Source organism: Leuresthes tenuis, unplaced genomic scaffold (genome assembly GCF_036924035.1).
Source record: "Leuresthes tenuis unplaced genomic scaffold, fLeuTen1.0.hap1 SCAF_6, whole genome shotgun sequence".
Lineage (NCBI taxonomy): Eukaryota > Metazoa > Chordata > Actinopteri > Atheriniformes > Atherinopsidae > Leuresthes > Leuresthes tenuis.
The window spans coordinates 7,598,470-7,622,230 of NW_027325360.1; the positions used below are offsets into that span (position 1 = coordinate 7,598,470).

Sequence of the window (23,761 nt, forward strand, 5' to 3'; positions counted from 1 at the left end):
GTGTTTGAACTTATTCTTCCTCTTCTCCTGTGCCTCCTCTCTCACTTTTCTCTGTAATCGTTCCCTCCTCCCCGAGCATCGGAGTTCAGAGCATGATGGCTGACCACATTCGTAACTATATCAACTCATCAGCTGCAGGATTAGCCGGGTTTCATCCAACTGCTTAGTACTTACAGTGTTTTCCAGTAGACTGGTTTAATGCAAGTCAACGTTTTTAATGATTACACGACATTTGGAAAACAGAAACAGTCCTACGGGAATAATTGAATGCAACTTATGGTTAAAACTTCATAGAGATGTAGTAAAAGTGAAAGTTTATGAGATAAAACAATAATTTGCCAACAAAACAAAGTCGTAATTTCAGTTATTTTTGTAAAATTCTTACATTTTTTTCTTATTGTGGAGATGTTTGAGAGAATATTCCCGTTAAGTCTTAGAATTATAAAAGTACATAAAGGATGGAAGCCCAGCTTCTGCTGTCAGCACATCTGAAACCTTCTTTCTGAGGTCTGATCGGTGGCTTCAGTGGCTTTCATTGCTCTGTCACCACTCATCTTAATCTCTCACCAGTCACAGAGCATGCCATCGGACCATTCAGACCGCTGTCCCGTTTCTCTGTTTTTTCACTCTCTTCCTTCCATCTCACTTGTGTCACCCCGCAGTTTTAACTCATTCCTGACCCATCTGTGGACATTTCTGCATCTCTACCCATTGCTGTCTCTCAGTTTACCCAACACTTTTCACCATTATCACTCCCACTTTCCGTGTTCCCATCATGATTTCATATCTCACCGTTCCCCTCACTCCTCTTTTTCCTCTATCTTCTTTTCTCTGTCGGACAATGACACTTGAAAGTTAACCCCTGTAACTTAAAGGATGGGACTGCCTGAGAGCTGTCAGTGAATGCTGCATGGGGCACTGGACTGGTGCATGCGCTGCCACACAATGGATCTTTGGTGCACGATGAACACTGCGGATGATGCAAGGCTGGGCTTACTCTCATGAAGTCAAAAACCATTTAAGCTGTTGCTTGACTATTTTTGACTTTCTTGCTTAGTTGCTTTCTGAGAGGCGTGTGAGCTGAGCTGCGGCACTCTGTGTACATTTATATGCACTACCATAAAATACAGAAGGTGGTATAGACATCAGATGCCTTTTTAACAGTAAAATCGGTGGGCTTATTGCTGTGTCACTGTGTTCAGACTGAATTTGAAGCTAACATTAGAGACTGCAACACTCTAGACATGTAAAGACCTCTGCAGTTTAGATCGTCTCATAGAGACAAGAAGATAAAGAATAGCCTGAGAGGCAGATGAGACAGAGAGAGTTGATATTTTATTTTTCTCTGGCACAATGAGCCCATAACAACTGATAAGAAAAGTTACAATACAATTAACATTTTATTGTTCTGATTGGTTTAAAGTCTTTCAAACCATGTCTAAAGATGCTTTGATCTGCAACTGTTGATTGTGGAGAGCAAGTTAACTGAGAGGTTCCAGACTCATTTGCATCTGTGCATTTATTATTAGTTTACAAGCTTTCTAAACAAAACTTTTTGTTTTACCCAATGATTTGTCAGTAGCCTTCTCTGCCATGTCTGAACATGATGCATATGTCCATCTTCCTTTGCCAAGAAAGTTTTTAATATAGATTGAAAACTTGGCTAATGTATTTGATTTTTATGAGTCAAAATCAGCTGAGCATAGAAGAGATGTTTATTTTCTATTGAGTGTCATCTGAAATGATGCAAAACAGTAATATTTTCTAGCTTGACTCACTTGCTGAGTGTCAATAGACTTGAATAACATAATCATGATCCCACAGGTATCCAGAAATTGAGCAAAAGCAGGGAGAAAATAAAGAGAACGTTATTTTTCCAGCGGGAGTCCCCGTCTCACTTTAACTGTTTGCCATTTTGAACTCAAGCTGTTACTCTGTTGTTACCACAGCTGCTACCATTGGCATTAAGAAATTGCTTAATGTGTGTTCTCCAAGACAAATCTGACCTCTGCTCTCATGCGAAAGGCCCTTCAGTCATGATAATGACTGTCTGATCAAGCTTCTGGGAACCTTTTTAGTTATGACTCATAATGCTTTCAGACCTGCAACTCACAGAAATAAAAAGGGGAATCCAATTGGAATCAACCCACTACGTAAAACTTGGATACAAACTTCCAGATCGAGATTGATATCAGGTCTTGTATTCTGCACACCTCTCCTGGAGAGAATGAACGTCTCTGTTGAGTTTGAAGTCTAAGATACTTTATTCAAAAACTGAACTGTTAGTTCTCGATCAGAGGGGATATTTTTACAGAGTTTTCTTTTTAGCCATTGGAGATGTTTGAAGTCGCTGTCAATGAGAACCACTTGCATGGATGCCCTCACTTGATAATGTAGCAGTGGCTGTGTCCTTGTTTCTGTGTCCCACTGGGACTCCACAGTTCTCTCAGTGTCCCTCAGCTTCCACGAGGCTCCAATCAAGTATTCATAGTGGGCTGTCTCCTTATATCAGTCTCACTGGCTTACTGGAGGCCTTGTTCTATTTTACACATTCATACACACAAATACGATCACTATTTAGTAGAACTCGCACTGTTGTTGTGCAGGAGGACAGTCAACGCTGTCTTTTAATGTCCTGGCATTAAAAATTCTACATGAAGAAAAAGTTACTGGTTACACGTGCACCTGAGTGCATTCCTCCAATTACAGCCCGCTCCATTTAGTAAAAATCCAACTAAATCTTCATGTGAATCCATGCCCATTCTTGCTCTGTTCTTGCAGTGATGCATCTTGCGGGTTTTCAGTGGGTACTTATTAGTGATAGTTTTGTTTTAATCTCTCCTTCCTTTCTTTTCTTGCTTCATGTGTAATTTGTGGCAAGGTAAGGAGCGCCCCATGCTTCTACACCATCAGTTTGAAATAACCTTCCTTTGATTTTTCAGGTTTCCAGAGAGTCTGTCGTTGTGTCCAGGATAAAAAACATCTTTAATTTGCGTCTTTGACAGAATAATATTGCTTTGAAGGGAAAGTGAAATACCTCTCTCTCCTCTTCGGACAATCAGAGAATAGGAGAGCATGATCTCGACACCATTTTGACCCCATTTCTTCTCCTCAGTAACAACCGGCCTTTGGATAGAAACTGAGGAGGAGCAGCACAATAATACACCATGTGCATTCATGTCACTCTCACATCCCTCTGGATTATATCGTGTTTATTTATCACTTCCTAGTTCTCTTCTCTTGACTGCTGAAAATGAAAGCTCACTTAACTCCCTTCAAGCATGAAATACTTAGTCACTGAGGCAGAATTAAACTAGGACTAAAAATGGCAGCTATGCATTATGCACACCGATCTTCCCTTCATTGTTATTTCTTGGATAAAGTCTAACTTTTCAAGTGAAAGTTTCCACATTCTCTTATTGGCATGTGGATTAAGTTGGGCTTCCTGAACTGGTTTCCCTATTATAGGACTTGAAATCACTGCCCAATGGACATCCTCTTTGCATTCAAGCCCCTCTTCGTTTAGTAGCTTTGAACATTTTAAGAAATGGAAGTGAGAGAATTAGACTGGAGGTGGATGTTCAGAGAGAAAGGTAAAGAAACAATGACAGGAAATGAAGAGGCTGAAAGAAAGAAATACACGCCCGACTGCCAAAAATAGTGTTTTTATGTACCCATCTGGATGCTGATGTGATTGCATCTGATTAGACTTGAAATTTCACTCAGTCAATTAAAGTCCCAGCAGGGACTACATTTATGAAAGCGATAAAGAAATGAGACTGACACTTAAACTGGCAGGCCATGCATCATTCATGCTAATTTTTAGACAGATAGCTCTTAAGTTAAGTTGTAAAGTGGATGTTCTCAGATGACATCAAGACCCAATTCCACCCCTTGGCCCCACTCTTCCATTTTCATTCTTATGGGTCATTTGGTCTATTTTCCCTCAGAGATCTAGTCATATTAGCCATCCGAATGTCCCTAAACGCCCCCGTTGAAAGGCTCTATGACTAGTAGTGACAAACATCTGAACATAATATTAATATTGATCTACTTACTGGTTCCAATTCTAATGGGCTTCTGGTTTCAATTACAAAATGGTGAAAGTAAAGCAAATATTCTTAAGTAATTTCCCTGGAAAAAAGCTAAAATATGCTGCACTAAAGAATAAAACACTTTCTCCATTTCTGAGTTTCCACATCGCTGATGTAGCTTGTTGAGCAGCGCCTGGTCAGTGCTGCTGAGCAGACCAATCAGAGCAGACTCAGCTGTTTAGGGATGCCACAGCCCGTCTTAGCCTCCATTTTGGCAGAAAATTTTTACATTTTTCACCATTTCATGAAATCTTTAATGTTGTAGGTAAAAATAAGGCTATAAGTGTAGGATTTCTAGATATTTATTTACAAAAAGATTACTTCTCATAACATATTGGAACAAATCTCTTCTGAGTTAATCATGTATTTATGTGTTGTTGTTTTTTTTGCTTTAACACAGAAAACAATTGTCAGAGTGATGAAAATGAAGTTTTTTTTTTTAGCAGTTGGGCTGTTGGATTTGAGCTGTACAATGTTTAAGCAGTAAAAGAAAAACTCATTTGCACATCCAGTGACATCACCATCTGGTGTGGTGTTTGTGTTTTATCCTCCATCTACATGTCCCACTTTCTCCACCAACATGGCAGATAGTCTGGCTCTTATTTAGGGCTTTTCTGGGTGAACATGTTTTTAATGCAATCTGTGTTTTAGCGGTTCCGTCCAGGTAAAATGCTCCGCTGAGACCATATTTTGCTGTCTGCATGCAGTTTTCACCGTTGTAAGGGATTATTGGTTTTACGCTCATCAGAGGACTGAGTCTACGGTATCATTATTCCTCTCTTGTAGCCCTCCATCACCCCCTCGCTCATTACTCTCCATTAGAGAGCAGAACGAAGACTAATCCTCCTAAAGGCCTCCACTGAGTTCTCCAAGGCAGGGCTTATTGTTAGGTTTACGGGAGCCATCTTTTTTCCTCTGCTTAAAACTTGAAACAATGAATCAGATAGACGTATTTATTTCACTGACAACAACATCCTTGCATTGATTAAAGACAAATCTCCACATCTACTCTGCAGCAGCTCTCTAACTTGCCTCAAAACAGATCAGAATAATTCCATTTCCACCTGATCTACTTGACTTTGAGCAGCTTTAGAACACGGCTGTATGTTCTTAGTTTTCTTATAGCATTTTTATGATTTGGTCTCCCCACGAGCATCTGAGCAACCTAAAATAAAAGTGTTTTTCTTAAATTAACTATATCCTGTTATGGAAGGAAGCAAGATCACGGTGAGTTGTATGACTTGTAGATGAGTCAGACTCTCATACAGTCCAGTATTCTGGAGGTGGCGGGGGTTTCTTAGCTACAGGAGTCATTTAGCTGCAGTTGTGAGTGCAAGGTTCTGAGGTGCCTGAGGCTACCATAGCTGATCGGCACTTTCTAAAAAAAGACTTACTACAAAGGTCAATAAAGAACATTATTTCACAAAGTCAAATGAATATAATCTCTGAAGGCCTCAGTGTAAGTTACAGAAATAGCAGAGTGAAAAAACACTGAAGAACATCGAGTGATTGTAACTTGTCCAAACCTTTAATCGGTTATGTATTTTCCTTGTGTTCGTCACTGCAGCAGCCAAGACCCTGCTCAACAAAAAGGCAGATGTTAAGGTAAGGTCACACATCTCCCTGCCTGTTCTCTACCTCTCTCTCCTCCTCACCAATTTACGTTTGAATCACCAGTGCTACACTCTGCTTCCTCTTCCTCTTTTTGATTTTTATGCCCTGTATTTGCTTCTTTTCTGATCTGGCTGATCTAATGTTTTTTGCCTTCGATCACTTTCTTTTCTTTCTTGTTGTTTGTCTTTAGAGTTGTATGTGTCATTATCTGATTGGATGTCTTTCCATAAGATACATGAATAAATTGTGGGTTTGCTTTCCAGACTGTGTGCATCTGATTGAGGGCTGCTTGCAATTAGTCATTCTATAAAGAAAAATTATTCTAAGAGAATTTTTAGATTAAAAGCTGCAGCTTCTCCATAGATACACATCTGCGGTCATGTGTCTGTACGCAGTGTGCATGTATTTTTGTGTTTCTGCTCTTGTACCAGCCTGCATGTCACTCACCAATGTACAAGCTTCAAGTACTACGTCCTTCTGAAAGCAATCTTTATTTTGATCTGGCATTATTCAGCTCTTTGCCACCTCTCCATCTCCATTATTAAATGTAACCATCTGTCAGCTCTCCTCATTCAGTTTTTTCATTACTTCCTCTCCTTCTCATCCCTCCATCTCTGTCTCTTCCCATTCTCTCAGTGCTTCCTTTTCCTCCTCACCCCATCTGGTCTTTCACCCCACATTCCCGTTCATTGTTTAATGAAGATGTCTCACCATCCCACGCTCACAGACACACGCTGCAGTAACTCCTCCCACGCAGCTTCCATCAGCGTGTCCGTGTGTGCAGAGTGCATGCAGGAAAGAGTGCGCCAAAGCACGGAACATACCGTTCAGCTATACATTGTGTCAAGTAGAGCTTTGTGCACATGCACATGGACATGCAGGTGTGTCTGTCTGTGTCAATACATCCCATTTGTTTGTCAGGTTGCAAAGAAACTGAAATGCAAATGGAGGCGTGAGCATGCCTGCACATGGAGCGTGCGTAAGCGTGGGTGTCCGTGTGTGTGGTGTGCTCATATGCATGTGCAGAAGTGAGTGCCCGTGTGCGTGTTGGTGTGAGTTTGTGCGCGTGAATTCCCCCTCCCGTCCTCTTCCTCCCTGCTCATTCGGTTCAGCGGGGAATGTGACTCCGGTTCCAGGAATAGCTGCCAGTCTGGACCCTAGAAACTCAGACGACAGAAATAGACGCTTACTTCCACTGCGGCGCACTCATCGCCTAGCAACAGGCTCCCCGCACACTCGCCCGAAACCGTTTCTAAAGACGTCCTTTTTATTTGCTAACGTCCCTGCTTTCCCTCTCTTCTCTTTTGTCCTTTTGTTTTTGTGGCACTCGGACCTCCTCTCCTCGTCTTCTCCTTTTCCTTTTGCTCCTACTGGATCATCGCTGTTTCATGGCACCTGACGCTTTTCGGCTGTAGCGCCTGTACAGGCCGAGCAGGCGGTTTCTTTCTCTGCCACTATTTAACCACCACCTTTTACCTCCTGTGCTGCCAGCCGCTGCCCACGAATACCACTTCATTCAGCATTTCAAACAGCACTGATATATTTGTCCCACTGTGTCTACATTCATTCTTTATAAAGTTAAATACACATAGCATGCTTATACTCTGATCAGCCACAACATTAAAAACACATTGGGGGAGTAACACTACTCCTCTTGTTACAGTGTTGTGTTCTGCATTCACATGCAACTCAAAAGTCCATTTCAAACATGTCAGAGGCATCTTTTTCACGGAGTTCGAGCTGTCATGCAAACTAGTCCCTCTCTTGTCGATAATGTTACACTGTATTTGATTTGCTCACCTGTTTGTTGAAGAGAGCAGGCAGTTTCCCTCCACGCCTTTTCTCTCTTGACTCTTTGCCAACATTTAAATAGATTCTCTTAAATTTTCTGAGCGGACTCTTTACTGTGCTCCCCCTAATAATGCTTATTTTCCCCTTTTCGGGCTTTGTCACATTGTCTCCATTAGGTGAGCATTAGGTTAGCATTAGGTCGATAGTCAAATGTTGTGGCTGATTGGTTTGCATCATTTTAATGGTTAGACAAACAGATTAATTGAAGCAAAACAATTCAACTGATATGACCTAAATTTAGTAAGAAACCAAAGCTGTTGTCTTCAGAATTTATTGATGTTTAAACTCCACGTGTTAAAGCAAAAGATTTTAAATTGAAATGAACTGCTTTAGTATGCTGACACAAATTTCTTGTCTTGATATTATGGTTCCATCTTGTTTCTCTCTGCCTTTGAACTCCTGAAAGAAGAACAGAAGCTTCCATTTTTACTGGCTCACCAACATTTGCTCTTTAATCTGCTTCCTCCTCCTGAGCTTTCGCTTCCCGGTGACTTCCCTGTAAGCTTCACTGCTCCTCCTTGTCTACTTGCTCATCCTGACTTTTGCAGTAACTCTGAGATCTCATTTCTCTGGGGGAGCTGGAACGTCTTTTTCTGTCTGGGAAATTCTTCTCTTCGGGATTCAAACCTGCATTGTCATCAAAGTGTACAACTTTTTGTTTAGGCTGATGTTCTGTTTTGGTCTTTGTACCAGCACATTCACATGTTGTCATCGCTTTATTTTCTCGTCCTGACTCCACCATGTGTTCATCCTTCTATAAATCCATCCATCAATTGCCTGAGGACAGAAACGCAAGTCCAGCTCTACTGTCCAGTATATGGTGAGCATGTTAATCAAGCATTTGCCCAGTTACTCCTTTTTTTCCTCCTACTTTTCTTTTCATTAACTCTGATTTCCTTAATTATATTCCCCCTTAGCAGCACTTTATTTCATAGCTTTCATAGCGCTGTACTCCTTCACTTCACTGTAACAACGTCATTCCAAATTCATGCATCATTTTTAATCAAACGGCAGTAAAGTGTCGCGTTGGCAGTTCTTGAAATAAAGCTGTGATGGACAGGAAGTGAAACATCTTGTTAGGAATTATAGAAACCAAGCAAAAGCTACCTCTGCATGCCGCATAAGGAAATTGGTGGGTTATCAGATTATAGCTTTAGTGATGGGTACGATCCTAACCTGATCCTCAGGGCCACATTTGTAGAAAAAAGGCCGTACTTGAACTTGTAAAACTGATTCAGAATTCATTCAAATCACTCGATAGTGCTTACACTGTGAACAAAAGTAGGAGTAAAAGTATGGAGACCTACTCCTGGGTCCATCTCTAAGAGCTTCATACAGCAATTCACACTTCATTCCGAATTTAAGATGAAACCGCAGCTTACATATGGACAAAAGAAATATAATAAAAGTGAATTGAAAGGGTATTTGACTCCATTACTTTTTGTCCTCTCTTCCGCCCTCACATTCTTTTGATTTATTCTGGACTTCTTCCTCCTCCTGTGCACTGTTCTCCTTCCCCAGCTGAGAAACCATGTGTCACCTGTGGATTTTAACCCTCCTTATCCTTTGTTATTGATTGTGAAGATATGTGATCATTTCTCAATGTATGGCCTGAGTTTTGTTTGCTGTATTATAAATCATGTCATCGAGTTTTTGCCTACAATACAGCTATGATTTGTGATAATTGCGATCATCATCTTTAAATGCCATCGAGAATTCTTTCAAGGAGGTTTTCTCGCCTCAAATGCACACAACAGAAATGCTACGGCCCTGAGTTGATGCTGCAGAGCAGCTCACCTTCACATTGTCACTTCGATGAAGAATGCATTTCCTCAGCATCAGTGTGACGCCCGGCGACAGGAATGGTTGGTTTGATGACCGTGTGAGAATGGGCATTTGTTTGGGAATGGTTGTGTCTGAGTTTGCTGTAAGATTGTGAACGTTGAATCTTTTTGTGTCAGTTTGCTGTCAGCTTGTACCAACTTTTAATTCATGGCCGTTTTATGTGTTTTTTTTATTTCTGTTTGTATTTTATTAGCACCTCTGTGTACTGACCTCTTCTCTGCTATCCTCTCCTCTCCTCTCACGAGTAAGCCCTGTGGTTTACAAATTATTCATATTATGGTTAGCATATGCACTCATGTCCACAAACACACACATGCAACAAGGCTATCAACACACCAAATCAGCCGCTCTGATTCAGCAGATCACAAGACTTACTGGAAGGTAAATTCTCTATCAGTTTTCCCTTGAGCCCATGCTCTCGCCTAAAATCTGTGTTAGTAATTCAGATAGAAACCCCGGGGCTGCCTGGATGATTAGTGAAAGAGTTTTTGCAGATTTCTGTCCCTTTTCTTTTTAAAATGATCACAGCCGGTGTGGGCATAAAGAAGTCTGTGACTTCTCTTGACCTCACACTGATGAGTAGGAATGGTTGAGTTGGAACTGAGTCATATATGTATATATGTAGGATTTATGTAATGGTACCTGAGTTTTAGATGTGACTCACTTTGATGATTCATTGCCACACCCATTATTCAGCTCCACTTAGCAAAGTTAATATCTTTCCCAAAAGGTTTACAGCTAATTGAGACTCAGGTAAAAAACGTCACGATCAGCCTAAGCTTGAAAGGACTGTCCGATCTTTGATGTGTGGTCTTCAAAAGAGCATTTCATCAAGCTTTATAGAGGCGGTTCATCATGGCCAAAAGGCACAGTTGAATGGTTGCTATGTGTAATCCTAAGCAGGGTACGTCACTGGTGACAACGTAATGATGTCACACAGTGTCACCCATCCCCTCATGTCTCTCACAAAAACCCATCGATCTTGAGAATTAATGTTTTAAGATAAACCTTTTGTCACTGCTGCCTGCAACCTTCTGGACCCCACTCTATATCCGATATGCAGCTATTTTTATCTTGCTGTGCTGGTTGGCGTGTTTCCTTATCATTATTATTTTCAATCTCTCAGTCTGACGTTATTCTTTACAAGCCTGTTCGTAAATCTAGAAATGAAGAAACTAGCTCTAGTGATAATCACAACCCTGCCACCTCACAAACATCAGGGGGAAACTCACAGTTTATTCTCAGGAAGATGAGGGAACTTTACAAGCGCACACATACACATGCATGGACACACTCTTGCAGTTTTTAACACTCCTATTGTGTCTCCTCCCTTTCCTCTCCTTTCCTGCACAGCCCCAGACAAACAGCACCAAAAACAGCATAGTCACCAGCCCCAAAGGAAACATCCCTTCACCTGCTCTGGTATTTACCTCCTAACTCGCCCTCATCTGTGTGTGTGTGTGTGTGTGTGTGTGTGTGTGTGTGTATCCCCTTGTTGCCTTCGTATCCCTAAAAACCCCTGTCTTCACCCTCCTCCACTCCCCAATCCTTTCACATGTGTGTGTTTTTCCTCTCTGTCAGTACGTCAGCTGTGGTTGATCTTTGCAGAGCCGCTGCCGTGGCCACAGCGGTCGGTTAGGTCTTAAACCAGCAGATGGTGTCAGGAAACATTTCCCTGTGGCAGGTGGGGATGCTATGTGACTCACACCCAGGTTGATATTACGCCGCTGTGCCATTTTCTGTGTCCGTGTAAGTTTGCCCAAAAAGGAACAGACATCGAATGCCTGCCAGGACTGTCAGCACGATTTACCCCCTTCTTCCTGTAAAGACACGGTTCCCCACTGCATGAGCACAGACTCTAAAGGTCTGCAGATTCCAGTTAAATAGCACACCTGCTGATCTGAGGGAATTCATCCACTTCTGTTTATGGTTGGAACATTTGTGAAATCCACTCTGACGGGTTGGAATAAAAATTATGATTTTTTTGCATCAGCTTTCCTAGAGAGATTGGCGTACACTTAGGGCTTCTAATTCTTATTAATTAATTAATTCTTATGTGTGGACATGATATTGATTATTACCTTTACTGATGCAGGCAGTTCTGTGTACCATCATGTTAACCTATCACAATAAGATCAGGTAATCTGACATCTTTATTAAAAGAACAAAATGGTGATTTCATCTCTGAAACTCTTATCCATCTTCTAAGTGACAACTTCAAAAGTTCTGAGAACAAAGTACAGAAAAAGTCATTTGGGTTTATTCAAAATGTTGTCATCACAGTTTGTCCAGCAGACTGGATCAAAGCTCTATTTGGGAGTCTGTATTTTTATTTTGTGGATGTAATCGGTGTCTAAAAATATGTGCAGCATTCGGTCGTCTCTCCACAAACTAACCACAACCTTTGACTTGCCCGTTGACTCCCATCTTTTTTAAACTCCCAACAGTTTAGTCCAACATCAAAGGCTCAGGGGAAATAATTTTTCTTTAGAGAGAAAAAAAAAGCCACAAAGACTACAGAAAGTGAGCCACGTGATTACTGTTTAGAATGGCTCAGCTGCATTTTTAACGAGTTCTGTAGATACAAAAGTCAGTCGGATTTTGGATGAGGTTTTTCTTCGTGCTTGTATTTCAACTCTCAGTATCTTGCCATTTATATACTCAGGCCAGCAGCCACACTCAATCATAAACTGGCAACTGAGTTCCAGATGCCACACTCATGATCTCACCAACTGCGACATGTAACACAGCTGAGGATTTAATAATAATCTGTAATATTTTCTAGGCTGTTGGACAGCAAGTAAACAACCACAGAGCAACACGTTATAGTGTGTTGTTTTTTTTTCTTCCCTTTGTATATGTGTATGCATGTGTTACAAACTTTAGCCCATGCTTAGCCCATGTGCAGATATTCTTTCAGAAGTGTCCAATGGGAGGTTTACATTTATGTGCTTAGGAGTCTTTGCGGAAACACGGACTGAAGCATGTAATAGAGGAGGCTTTTTTTCTTATCCTTGAAGGGAATTGAGAGTGGGAGGGCGGCTGTGATCTGTATTCTGTTGCCAGGGACTTGAGATCGTTAGTTTATAGCCATTTGGTACTGAGACAGACTGCCTTCTCTTGACCTTAAATTTCTGACCTGGAAGTTGTCGGGTAGGATGAAGGAATGTGCACATGTTCTCAAATATGTTTGAACTGATTGTTGTGGAATGAATCAGTTTAACTTTACTAATAGAGCAGTTATGTGTGAGAGGCAGCGTTATTGTGAGGTCAGCGGTGATGAGTGTAACGACCAAACTCTTCCCCCTTCTTTTGATATGATGCCATCAGCACTCACTCCCTCCTAATCAGCAAACGCCAGGTACTTTGTTCTCACTCATCATCATATCCCAAGTTGCCATCGGCGCCTGTTGCCCTAGGAGACAGTTGCCTTGACAACCACTTGCATCACCAAGAGAGAAAGCTGATGATTGGTCATCAGTGACGTGCTATTTCCTGTGGGGTGGGGTGCTGCAAAAGATATGGGGGGTGCTGATGGGTTCTGACTTACAGCACATCAAGTGATGTAGAAAATCTATGAGCAGGCTGACTCATCAGGAATGAGCACCTGCTCCGGTAAGATGGGAACGTTGTGAGATTTTAGGCTATAAAGGTCAGGTAGTGATGTTTGAAAATTGCTAACGATGTAAGATGGTCTCTGCATAAATGTCAGAGATAGTTGATAGAAGAAACTGTATCATCAGATGAAACAAGGACTCTTTTTCTGGGCCTCGCTGTGCTGTTAGTGGAAGTAAAGGTTTAGCTGCAGCTGCAGCCTCAAATATTTTGTTTTGGCAGCTGAAAAAGTAACAAGAAGAAAAGGTAAAGCAGGTAATCTTGTGTCGTAGAGAAGCCAACTCTGTGCACACCAGCCTGACAAATGCTGAGGGTAGCGGAGTTGTTGCAGGGTGCACCAGCACCGTGCAAGACGTCAAAGGCTCGTGATTGTCTATGTCGCTACACACATCATGCATACTGCATGAGCTGGCTGATTTACTTCAAGTGTTTGTCCCTTTGATTTTTACAATTCACATGATTCAGTGCATATTTGCATAATTTAGGACACAAACGGAAGTTCAGAATTATGCATGCACAGCTGGCTGGTCCAGAAATAGTGTTCTGATACACAATGAGTCTGTATAAGTTAGGGTTTGGAAATATAGTCAGTTAAAGTCAGCCTCTTGCCTTTGGTTGTTTATGTATTATTATATCTGTGTTGTGTACTTGTACTATTCATGTTGTGGGGAAATGCATGTGTTTCCATTACAGGGGATCCCACTGGGTAACATTATGTTATTGTGACGATCAAGGTTAGCTTCATAGTAATTACAGTGATGGCAGCTTGATCTGCGTTTGAGTGAGTGTGTGTGAGGGGAACCGAACTGTCTCCAAAATTACACTTTCATCCACCCACTCTGTTGCTCTGTCTGAGGGTTCTACGCCCTCTCCTCCACCAACTCTAACAAGCTCTTTCTCTTCATTCAACATTCATGTCTCTTACTCTATCTTCTTTTTTTCTTCTTAACTTGGTCCATTTCTATCTACATTTATGTCAAATTGTGCTATGTTTCTTTTCCTCTCCTTCTCTCTTTTATTCCATCTTCTTCCACCTCCCCTCCTCTTCCTCCAGGAACCTCAGACAACTGTCATCCATAACCCAGTGGACAGGACAAAGGTATATTCCATTCCCCAGACATGACCCTCTCTGAATCCTTCTTCGTCATTTTCTTCTTCTTCCTTATCATCTCCTGACCTTTGATCCTTCCTTTTAATTATGCATCTGTGTGAGTGCACCATTGCCTTGACTGTAGATATAAAGTTAACGAGTGTGCTTTGATAGAAACTAAACTCCTCAGATGAATGTGATGATATTATGAAGGGAATGTCATTTGGATCAGTTGGCAAATGTTTCTTCCTCTGTTAAAGTCCTGTTGTTATTCCCTATGCCCCTTGGTTTGACAGTTTGGTTTTTCATACATTTTTAAATCTTGAAAGCTAAGGAACCACGCTACAGTTCAGGCACAGGATGACCTCGCTCGTGTACAGCACTGTGTGAAAGTCTTAGCCATCCTTCATTTGTTTTTAGTTTTTAACTTCCAATGATCCAGATTCTCTAGTAATCTTTTGCAGTAGTTCTCCAGACTTTCAAAGAAGAGCTTTGGGGTGTCCTTCAAGAAGCCTGGAGAACTATTCCTGAAGACTACTTAAAGAGATGAGAGAAAGCTGGTCTAAGAGGGTTCAGGCTGTGTTGAAGGATAAAGGAGCTCAAACCAAATACTGACTTTATACTGTATTTCTGTTTATGTTTGCACTTAGTTCAGAACAATACTGCAGATACTTATTCCAGCAGCAGGAAGACCATATATATATATATATATATATATGTATATATTTTTGTTTTTGGTTTGTTTTCTTTTTTCCATGAATCTCTGGTTTGCTACTAAAAGCCTGAGATCTATATACTCCCGTTTTTTTCTCAACAAACCTCTCCCATTAGGTCCTTATTAGGGGTTCATCAGAATGTTCTTTTTCACACTAATTGATATGTAATCGTGGGGACTGATCATTGATATTTGGAACTTATGTATCAGCCTGAAAAATGAGAGTCAACATTTAAAACTTCATGCTTTCAACATGTCGATATTGATATTTGGAACTTATGTATCAGCCTGAAAAATGAGAGTCAACATTTAAAACTTCATGCTTTCAACATGTCGGCCTGACTGAAACAAAGGCGTAGAAAGCAGAATGTACTCTTGTGTTTGATTGTGTATTTCTGTCCTCCTGTAGCCTCTTAAATCAGTTTGTAGTTAGTGTGTGTAGTGTGTATATCAGTGTGTACAGTATGAGTTTAGAGGTTGTGCATGAGCCTGCATGACTTTCCAGCAAGATCCCCTCCTCACAGACATGACAAAGCTTTTTATTAGGCCTGTTTCTATGTGCATATGTATATGTTTTCACAAATTGTTTTTGCTGAGTGAAACTTTAACATATCTTGGTTCCAAAGTCACAACACAGCACAGTTGAGTCTATAACTGAGGGCACAGTTTATTTTTTTCAGTCTGCTGTTAAAGTAGAATTAAGGAAACTTGCTACTCTTCTATCTCTATACACACTCGAAGACACACTTTTCTCTCCACGCTTTCGTCGTGTCCTCAGGTCACCAGCTGCTCTTTAAAAGGCTATGAAACCACTTTTGTGCTTGTGATGCTTTCGGGGCACGGGTGCACCTCTAATGAGGTCACAGAGTCTCTCAACACCTCTGTGCGTGCAGGGGAATTTAGACCCATTTAATCTGCTAATTGGAAATCAGAGACTCCTCTTCTGGCTGAAAGTATGTAAAGAGAAATACTGCCAGACGGACAGACAGGTACATGAATAGATGTGAGCGATCTCAGGCTCTGCTCAGGATGACAACTGATCTCCCTGTGAGAATCCTTTCTGCCTGCTTCCATCTTTGTGATAGATGTATGGAGCTCTTCCATTAGGAGAAGGAGAGTTGTACTGTGTCCACATGGTGTGATGCACATACTGAGGCTGAAGCAGAGGGAGCTTTGCATTGATAAGAGGGAAACGAGTTTTAGGCCAAGGGTAAAACAGTCAAGCAAAGATTTATGTCAGTTTGTTTCCGTTGCATGGCTTTAACTTGTGATTAGCCAGGGTTGGGTGACTGTGACTAACACACTAGCACCACTGAGGCGCTGAACTGGGGGTTTTGCCCAGTGTTTGGCATCTGCTTTTGAACTGACTCCACATGAGTTTGTCCTGATAAAATCAGTGTAGGCACAATAGGAATATGCCCCCTGCTGGCCTGTCCTCTGCCAGTGTAAACAAGTGCTTTTACTCTTTTTGTGATGTGTCCTCATCTATATCCGGCACAAATGTGTGTTCTGCTGCGCTCAAACACAAACCGACTGTCAATTTCTGTTCTCTAGGAATCATCAGACAGCAGCAACACCACTGTGGAGGATGAAGATGTGAAAGGTAAGCCTGCATAGGTACAACACAAAATTAGAAAGTGGTCAGTTCAAAAGCTTAAAAAAAAACTGCCAATAAGAAACCAGAGTGCTTCGGGGACCTTGACAAGTTTTGGATTGTCAGTTCACACTTCCATGAATTGTTTTATGCTGTAGGCAACGCTGATCATGGCTTTCACTCGAGGAAGAAAAAGATGTTTTAGACCTATAGAGGCTTTGAAGACGAGTGTCGTAACATCCGCTGACAGGACATTTAACCATAGAGTAGAGAAGGTTTGTCTGCTTTTTGTTTCAGGACTTTTATTCCTGAAGGAGTCGGTCTTTGTGAAACTGTTAGGATTGCAGTTAATGACAGTCCAAAGCCTTTAAAATGTTCTATTAAAAGTTGCACTCTGGTTTGCTTGATCTTCTCCTGTTTATTGGACTGTAATATCATAAGCCTCGAGGCAGATAAGCATTTTGATGCCAACTGCTGAAAAAGTCTCTTGTGACTGTGTTTGAATAAGAAAAAAAATGGTTTCATGACTTAATTTTTAAAAATGTTGTCCATGCAAACACCCTCATAGAAATACTGCACTACAGTGTAAATGTTCAGGGAATGTTTTCCCCTGAATAAGAATAATAACATTTCATGTGACATTGAATGGTAGAGATGCCTTTTCTAATTTAGTCGCTGTGCAGTCAACCAGCTGACACCAAGCCGCTTACTGACCCCTGGTGGAGCACAGCTGTACTGTCACTTTGTGCATAATTTTCATGAATAATGAAGACGAGTTTGTGTGTGATTGCTTGTGTGTCTGACAGTTGAGCGGGGGCTTTGTAATGCTGCTGCGGTTTGACTCGAAAAGTGTTTGGTTTAAATCTCAAGACTGGGGAGCGCGCACCTCTAAAACACCAACACGCCTGTGTGGGGAGTCGCCAAGCAGGCTTGGGTACTTGTTCTTCACACATATGAGCAAATAACTTCACCGAGTGCCTTTGTGTCTTTTTTTGTTCACTGCGCATGTGACGGAATTTGTTGGTGTGTCTCTGAATGTACAGGTTCAGCCTGAGCCTATCTATGCAGGAACACTGAAACATCACTGATCTCCCCATCTCTGCTGAGCACAATGCGTCTAAATGGGGTCATGAATGTATCATTTCAGTGCCAAGTGTTCAGAACAGAGTGTGTGCTTCCATATCCTCCTCCTCCTCCTTATAGAGGTTCGCTGCTATGTCACGAATTCCCTAGCAACCACAACAGAGCCATCATCTAGATCTGCAAGAAACATTTACCAGTGTTGGAAAGAAAAGTGCAATTATCAAGGAGAATGGCAGTAGACGTATGATTATTTTCTTCTGGCTGGATTTTTTAGACAAGAACACAATCAAATCTCACCAATCTCATTATTTCGGGGCACATTTTCAAACTCCAGGCCAAGTGATTGAAGAGCATGTTGGACGCGGTGGATGCTGCTTCACCAAAGGTTAAACAAAGGATTCGTTAATAGTCGTGCACACATTTGCATTCCCCAAAGAAGACAAAGCTCACTTTTACTTAACTTTTCTTGCTTTGAATTAAAGGACTGACTCGTGTATTTGAGCGCTGGTGATTTTGTCCCTCCTGTATGAACATGAATATGTCATATGATATAGTTTTTACAAAAGTTTGCTCTTGTAAAACAGTGATACACTGTTTTATCCCTATGTATGTAAAGGTATTCTGCCCCCGCCCTGCTCCCTTCACAAACTGGACCCATCACCCCACCCCTCTGGCAGGAGTGGAGAGGGCTGGGGCACCTTGGCTTGGGAGTCTGGGCTAAAAGGGGAAGAAGCCCTAAATTTAGCCCTGGTGGCAGGAAACGGAGACAAAGTGCCCAGAGCGGTGCTACAGTAGAGACACAGTGCTCTGCTAGCGCCACCCCAGGATGGCATTAGTCTCACACAGCACTTTTAATGACTCTTAAGACACAAACAGACTGATAGCACTGAGAAAGCTTCAAAAGCCAGGTGAGTGCTGGAAAAAGGGGACTCGTCTTTGGTTGGAACGGTCTGTGTTATGTTGGTCTTTGTGAGATCCTGTCGGGTCAGTGCTGACAGCTGGTTTGTAACCCAACGCCTGAGCTGGCTTTTGGAGCATCTGTGTACATATCTGTGGTGTTGCTCTCAATACGTATACTAGGTATCCTCCTATATATATGTTATGCTACTTGGTTTTATGCTGCTTGTTGTAGTGATTGAATTATTACTGTTTTTCTGCATCTCATCAGTTGTAATTCGATTAGCGTTTATTTGTTAAATGAAGTCTTAGGTTGGATGTTGATCTCCTGTCAGTCAAACAGCAGAAGCTTGACTCTGACACATGTCTCATGTTGACTGTGTTTAGCTTTTAGATGGGAGTGCCTGGTGTTTTGTGGTTTGCTTACAATCAGTTGCAAGGTTTAGTCTTTTATTTTCCTCGATGTGCGAGCTGCTTAAACATACAAGCATAACCGTCAAATCCCTCTCATTATCATCACTACCACTGTTGTTATTATCAGTTCTCTGCTCACTAGCAAGACTCTCATTAATGTCTAAGAGCGATACGAGGACTGGTCTCCTTCAACCCCCATCATGTCTTCTCACAAGCCCCTTCTATCATTCTTTACTGTGACATTTCTGCTGTGTTTTTTGTGGTGCAAAACGTGCGTTTGGTCATCTTCTCATGACGCACTTGTGTTTGGTCTCATTTTGTTTGTGTGCATGTTGTCAGGCAAGAGCTTAGACAACAGCTCGCTTAAGGCGCAGTCCAGCACAAGCTCCCAGCCTGATAGCTCTCAGGGCTCCTCAGCTGCTGTGCACTGTAAGTCAGCATGCTCGACAAATGCAGCCTGCAACATACACGCATTCATACACTCTACTAGTGATTGTCTGAATTCCTCATTGTGTGTTTTAATACGCAGTCTCTGTTTGTATTAAAAGCATACATCTACTGTGATTAAGCACCACTAACTCCCTGTAGTACCCTGACTGATGCTGAGTCAGAGTCAGCAACTACGTCTTTGCTTGCAGGCAATCAAGAAAAATGTACTAACAACATAAAAGTGAGAATACAAACTGTTCTCAAAAATATTTGAGTGCTTTGTAGTATTTAAACTCCCACAATGCCATCCTCTTGCCTTGTCCCACCCACACCACATTTGTTTGGAATAACTCAATCTCACAGATTTAAAGGGATTACAGTCCTGCCCCGTGTTACCTTCTGATCGATTACTAAGCATGAATATTTCTCTGTCTTGAGGAGTTCCAATGATAAATCCGGGTCCGTGATGTCTTTCTGTGTTTGATAAATATCTTTTTTTCACCTTTTCGTGCATGACCTGCTTGTTTTGGTGCTGTCCAAATTGAAGTTTGCTCGTCCTGAAAGCCGTCATTGTTATGGTCAGCTTTCCTCTGAAGTGCAGTGTTCCTGTTCCTCCCTTACAAAACTCAGCTGCTGCAAAGTTTGCTGACCTGCTGAGCTCAGTGCGTAGGAGCTCGGGGCCCATCCCTGACGGAGAAGGGAGATCCAACACTCCACCTCCCGCTGCCCTCTCTGCCCCCTCACCTCCACACACCCCTGTTGTCCCCATGCAGAGTAAGTAGATAAGCATAAAAACAAGCAGTGGATGAGCTGTATGCAGCTGTTTGGCAAATAACCAAAATAAAATGCAGAAAACCTTTAAGTAAAAGGTGATATTATAATGAAGAGTATTTTTCTTTTCAGCCGTTTGATTATTAGAAAAAATGACCCCTTAATGAATAGGCAAATTAAATCTTGTTCAACCCACAATGTTTGATACTTCAACAGAACTATTTTCATGTAGGAATTATACAGGCGGGTCTGATGATTAGCAATATTTCACAGACAGCCCTCGTTCTGTGACCACAGTTATACGGATTTTCCTTTTTTCTTCCTTTACTCTCGTTTTGTTTTCTTATTCTTCCTTATTTGTTCGTATCTGTTCTTGTGTTCCTCCTCCACCACCTCCGTCATCCATCCATCCCTTCATCCGTCTTGCCTGGACCACACTCAGTGTCTCGGCTCACAGACCTGGTAAGCAGCGTTCGTAGGGTGCCTCCAGCCCCTGCACCCGAAGGCGACGCTGCACCGGCGCCAGTACCCAGCGCCAAGCCCACCCCTCCACCTGCACACACCACTTCCCCGCCTCCCCCTCACTCCCCCTCCAGCCCCTCCCTGTCTTCCTCACAGAGTGAGTACTGAGTGAGACTCAGCCCTCTCCACTGCATGGTACCCAAGCTGGAGGCATGATCAAATGAGTTGGGTTTCAGTGGGGCCGGCGTGTGAATAAATGTGTTTGACAGTGTCCTGCTTTGGGTTAATGGGAGAGTTGAACTGAGCTGACTTGGTGCTCTTTTGTCCCCGAGCCTCATTAACGTCCTCGGTGCTCTTCCACAGAGAGCGCTGCTAACTGCAGAGGTATCTGTGTTTCTTTGGTTGCTGCTGACTTGTTCTGTCTTTGAATAAATAGGTGATGCCGCTTGTGATGATATTTGAGGAGATGCGTGGTGTGTGCTCATATTACAGTGTGTTTGACAGTTGGATGGATGCGGTTTAGGCTTTCACATGGTTGTCATATCAAATCCACACAAAATTTTATATTAATTTTCTACCTTAGTTGGAGCCTGAACGTCTGTGTCAGCATCTTAAAATGATTGAAAAACTAACTGCCCTCTGTCAGTGCAGCTTTTTTTTTTTTTTTTACCTCTGATTCACTTCCCCTCCCCTCTGTCCTCGGCAGCACGCAAACAGGAAATCATCAAGATCACTGAACAGCTGATAGAGGCCATCAACAACGGAGACTTTGATGCATACGCGTGAGTCTCCGGATTTGTGTGAAATCTGTGCCCAATTCATAGTTAGGAGTCAATGTTTGGCGTCTTTAACATGGCCTGCTGTTTCCTCTCCAGTAAGATCTGTGACCCTGGGTTGACTTCGTTTGAGCCGGAGGCACTGGGCAACCTCGTAGAGGGAATGGATTTCCACAGATTCTACTTTGAGAACCGTAAGATTTTCCCTTTTTGCTAATTTTAAATGTCAGAAATGCATCATATCAGAAGAACTTTCTACAAGCAACCTACAAAGTGAAATCCAGCTTACAAATAAACATTTTCCACAACTGTTCCCAGATCCACAGAGATGATTATCATAATTTGTAAATATTAAGTAAACTATTGAATAACTATTGAATAAAAGTGGATAACAGCTAGAATTTGCCACAGTGATTCCAATAATAACCACTGTTTATATAAAGCAGTGACTCCTTTTACTTCTTTTGTCCGTTTAACCTGTAAAACCTAAAGTCCTTCTGACACTGTGCTCATCATCTGTCCAGTTTTGGCTAAGAACAACAAACCCATCCACACCACCATCCTGAACCCCCACGTCCACCTGATCGGCGAGGACGCAGCCTGCATCGCTTACATCCGCCTGACTCAGTTTGTCGACAGCCAGGGTCGGCCGCGGTCCAACCAATCAGAGGAAACTCGCGTCTGGCATCGCAGGGACAGCAAGTGGCAAAACATCCACTTCCACTGCTCAGGGGCACCAGCTGCGCCTCTCCAGTGAGGTATGAACTACAGCAGCGAATGAATTCATTAAAGTTCTTATTGGAGATGGTGGTTAAAGACATAAACTGCGGATCCTGCAGTCACAACAGCTCCTGGACTCTTTAGCTTTCTTGGAAACATAAAACAAACAAACACAGGATAAGCGAGGTAGCCACCATAAACACGCATACACTTAATTAAAGCAAGTATATTCCCAGCCTTACAAGGGAAAACGCTGCATTATGATTTGGGGTCCGACAGGGTCCGACAGGACATGACACAGATCTCATAGAGTTGAATTAGAGAACAGTCCTGTTCAAGGCTGTACTTTAGCGGTACATCAGAGGACTGTAGACCATATATGAGAGTCATATCTGTGACGCTGGAGTCATAAAAAGACTGAAGGTGCCTCTGCATCCAGAGTACAAATTTCGGAAAATACCTGAATAAGCTTTCCAATCTTTTGTCAACAGTTGCTGGTGTGCTGCAAGCAAACAGCATACTTTCCATATCAATCATCCACTGGAATTTACCAACTCTGGACTATCCAGTAGTATCAGCATGTTTCATGTAGGCAGTCTCCCGTTGTGTAGTACTGTACTACATGTGTGAAAGGACATTTTTACACTGATACAAACACGCTCAGTATGTACACAGGTGTAATACTAAAGCAAAGTGACTCACTCGTCCCATTGTGAACAGTAGGATGGTTCCCTTCAGTTATCTTTCTCATGGACACACCTGCAGACAAAAAAACATGGATGGCATCAGATGATCCTACAGGCTGTGGTGCAACACAGCTTCCTATGAGGATCATTGAGTAGAAAATGACTTCTTAATGGACTGCAGGAGTTGATGCTGCCAGCCGCCATGCAGATAGGTCCATTTTATCCACAGGTTGGTGCTCCTGCCAGTTTCAGAGCATTTTACATCACTGTATATCAGAGCTGGAGGTAACAAATACTCACCAACAAGTCATTTGATGCGGGACTAAATACCGATTGTAGCGTTTCCCGCTGAAGACAAAAAGAAAGACAGATGTTAGAATTTTTTTGACCTTGTTCACCTTCTAGCTCAATGGAGTTTGCTAAACTTTCGCTTCTCATTTTCGTCTCCTTCTCAGGGTTGAATGCTGCAGTTCTGTCTGTCAGGAGTGCTCTGCTGGAGAGAGAGAAGAGGAAGAGGAAGGGATGAAAGAACACGTCCAGTCTCACCCTCCGACAAAAAACCCCTCCCTCACTGGACTCCCAACCTCAACACCCCCCCAGCATGCATCTCTTCTTTTACTACTACTACCCCCCGTCCGTCACCTGCCGTACAACACCTTCTGACAACCATCCAGAAACAGCTGCACACCCCCAGCTTCTTCCTCCTCCCTCTGGGTGTTCTCAGCATTGGGTGGGACTCCTCCCTTCTGTGGTCTCTCTCCCACACCCACAGTTTTTGTGACAACAACCCTCTTGTCCTCCTGTGAATCCGCACTTGTGTGACATAAACACTGCTCTGGAAATACAGTATGTAAAGTTTTAAGTAAAATCTATTAATATCATTACTATATTATGATTATTATCATCATTATTATTATTACACATTTACAATTGTATATGTAATTTGTATGATTCAGAATCCTTGATGCCAGTGGTTTCTAGAGTTGAAGGAAATCTTTTCTTGTTTTTCTTTTATCTTTTTAAGGAAGCATGTTTTTTCCCCCATATTAACAGTGGCTGTTTTTTTTTATCATGGCTATTAAGTGGGAAAAGATATTGGCTGTTT

At 42.1% G+C, this 23,761-nt stretch overlaps 1 protein-coding gene across 22 annotated transcripts in view; it reads left to right on the top strand.

The window, feature by feature from the left end:
- The window catches only part of camk2b1 (calcium/calmodulin-dependent protein kinase (CaM kinase) II beta 1), a 61,564-nt gene extending 38,367 nt beyond the window's left edge, over positions 1–23,197 (top strand). For 4 of the 22 annotated variants that reach the window (XM_072387381.1, XM_072387389.1, XM_072387382.1 and 1 more), the window contains 8 exons: positions 5,662–5,699; positions 10,758–10,826; positions 14,074–14,118; positions 16,379–16,427; positions 21,181–21,256; positions 21,350–21,444; positions 21,775–22,008; positions 23,112–23,197. In XM_072387381.1, the coding sequence (XP_072243482.1) occupies positions 5,662–5,699; positions 10,758–10,826; positions 14,074–14,118; positions 16,379–16,427; positions 21,181–21,256; positions 21,350–21,444; positions 21,775–22,007 (605 nt within the window). In that variant the 3' untranslated portion in view covers position 22,008; positions 23,112–23,197. Of the gene's footprint in view, positions 1–5,661; positions 5,700–8,346; positions 8,380–10,757; positions 10,827–14,073; positions 14,119–16,378; positions 16,428–19,151; positions 19,242–19,871; positions 20,016–20,454; positions 20,632–21,180; positions 21,257–21,349; positions 21,445–21,774; positions 22,009–23,111 lie in introns of all 22 variants that reach the window. The other 18 variants (XM_072387374.1, XM_072387378.1, XM_072387377.1 and 15 more) reach the window with 11 other exon arrangements.
- Positions 23,198–23,761: the final 564 nt, after the last annotated feature.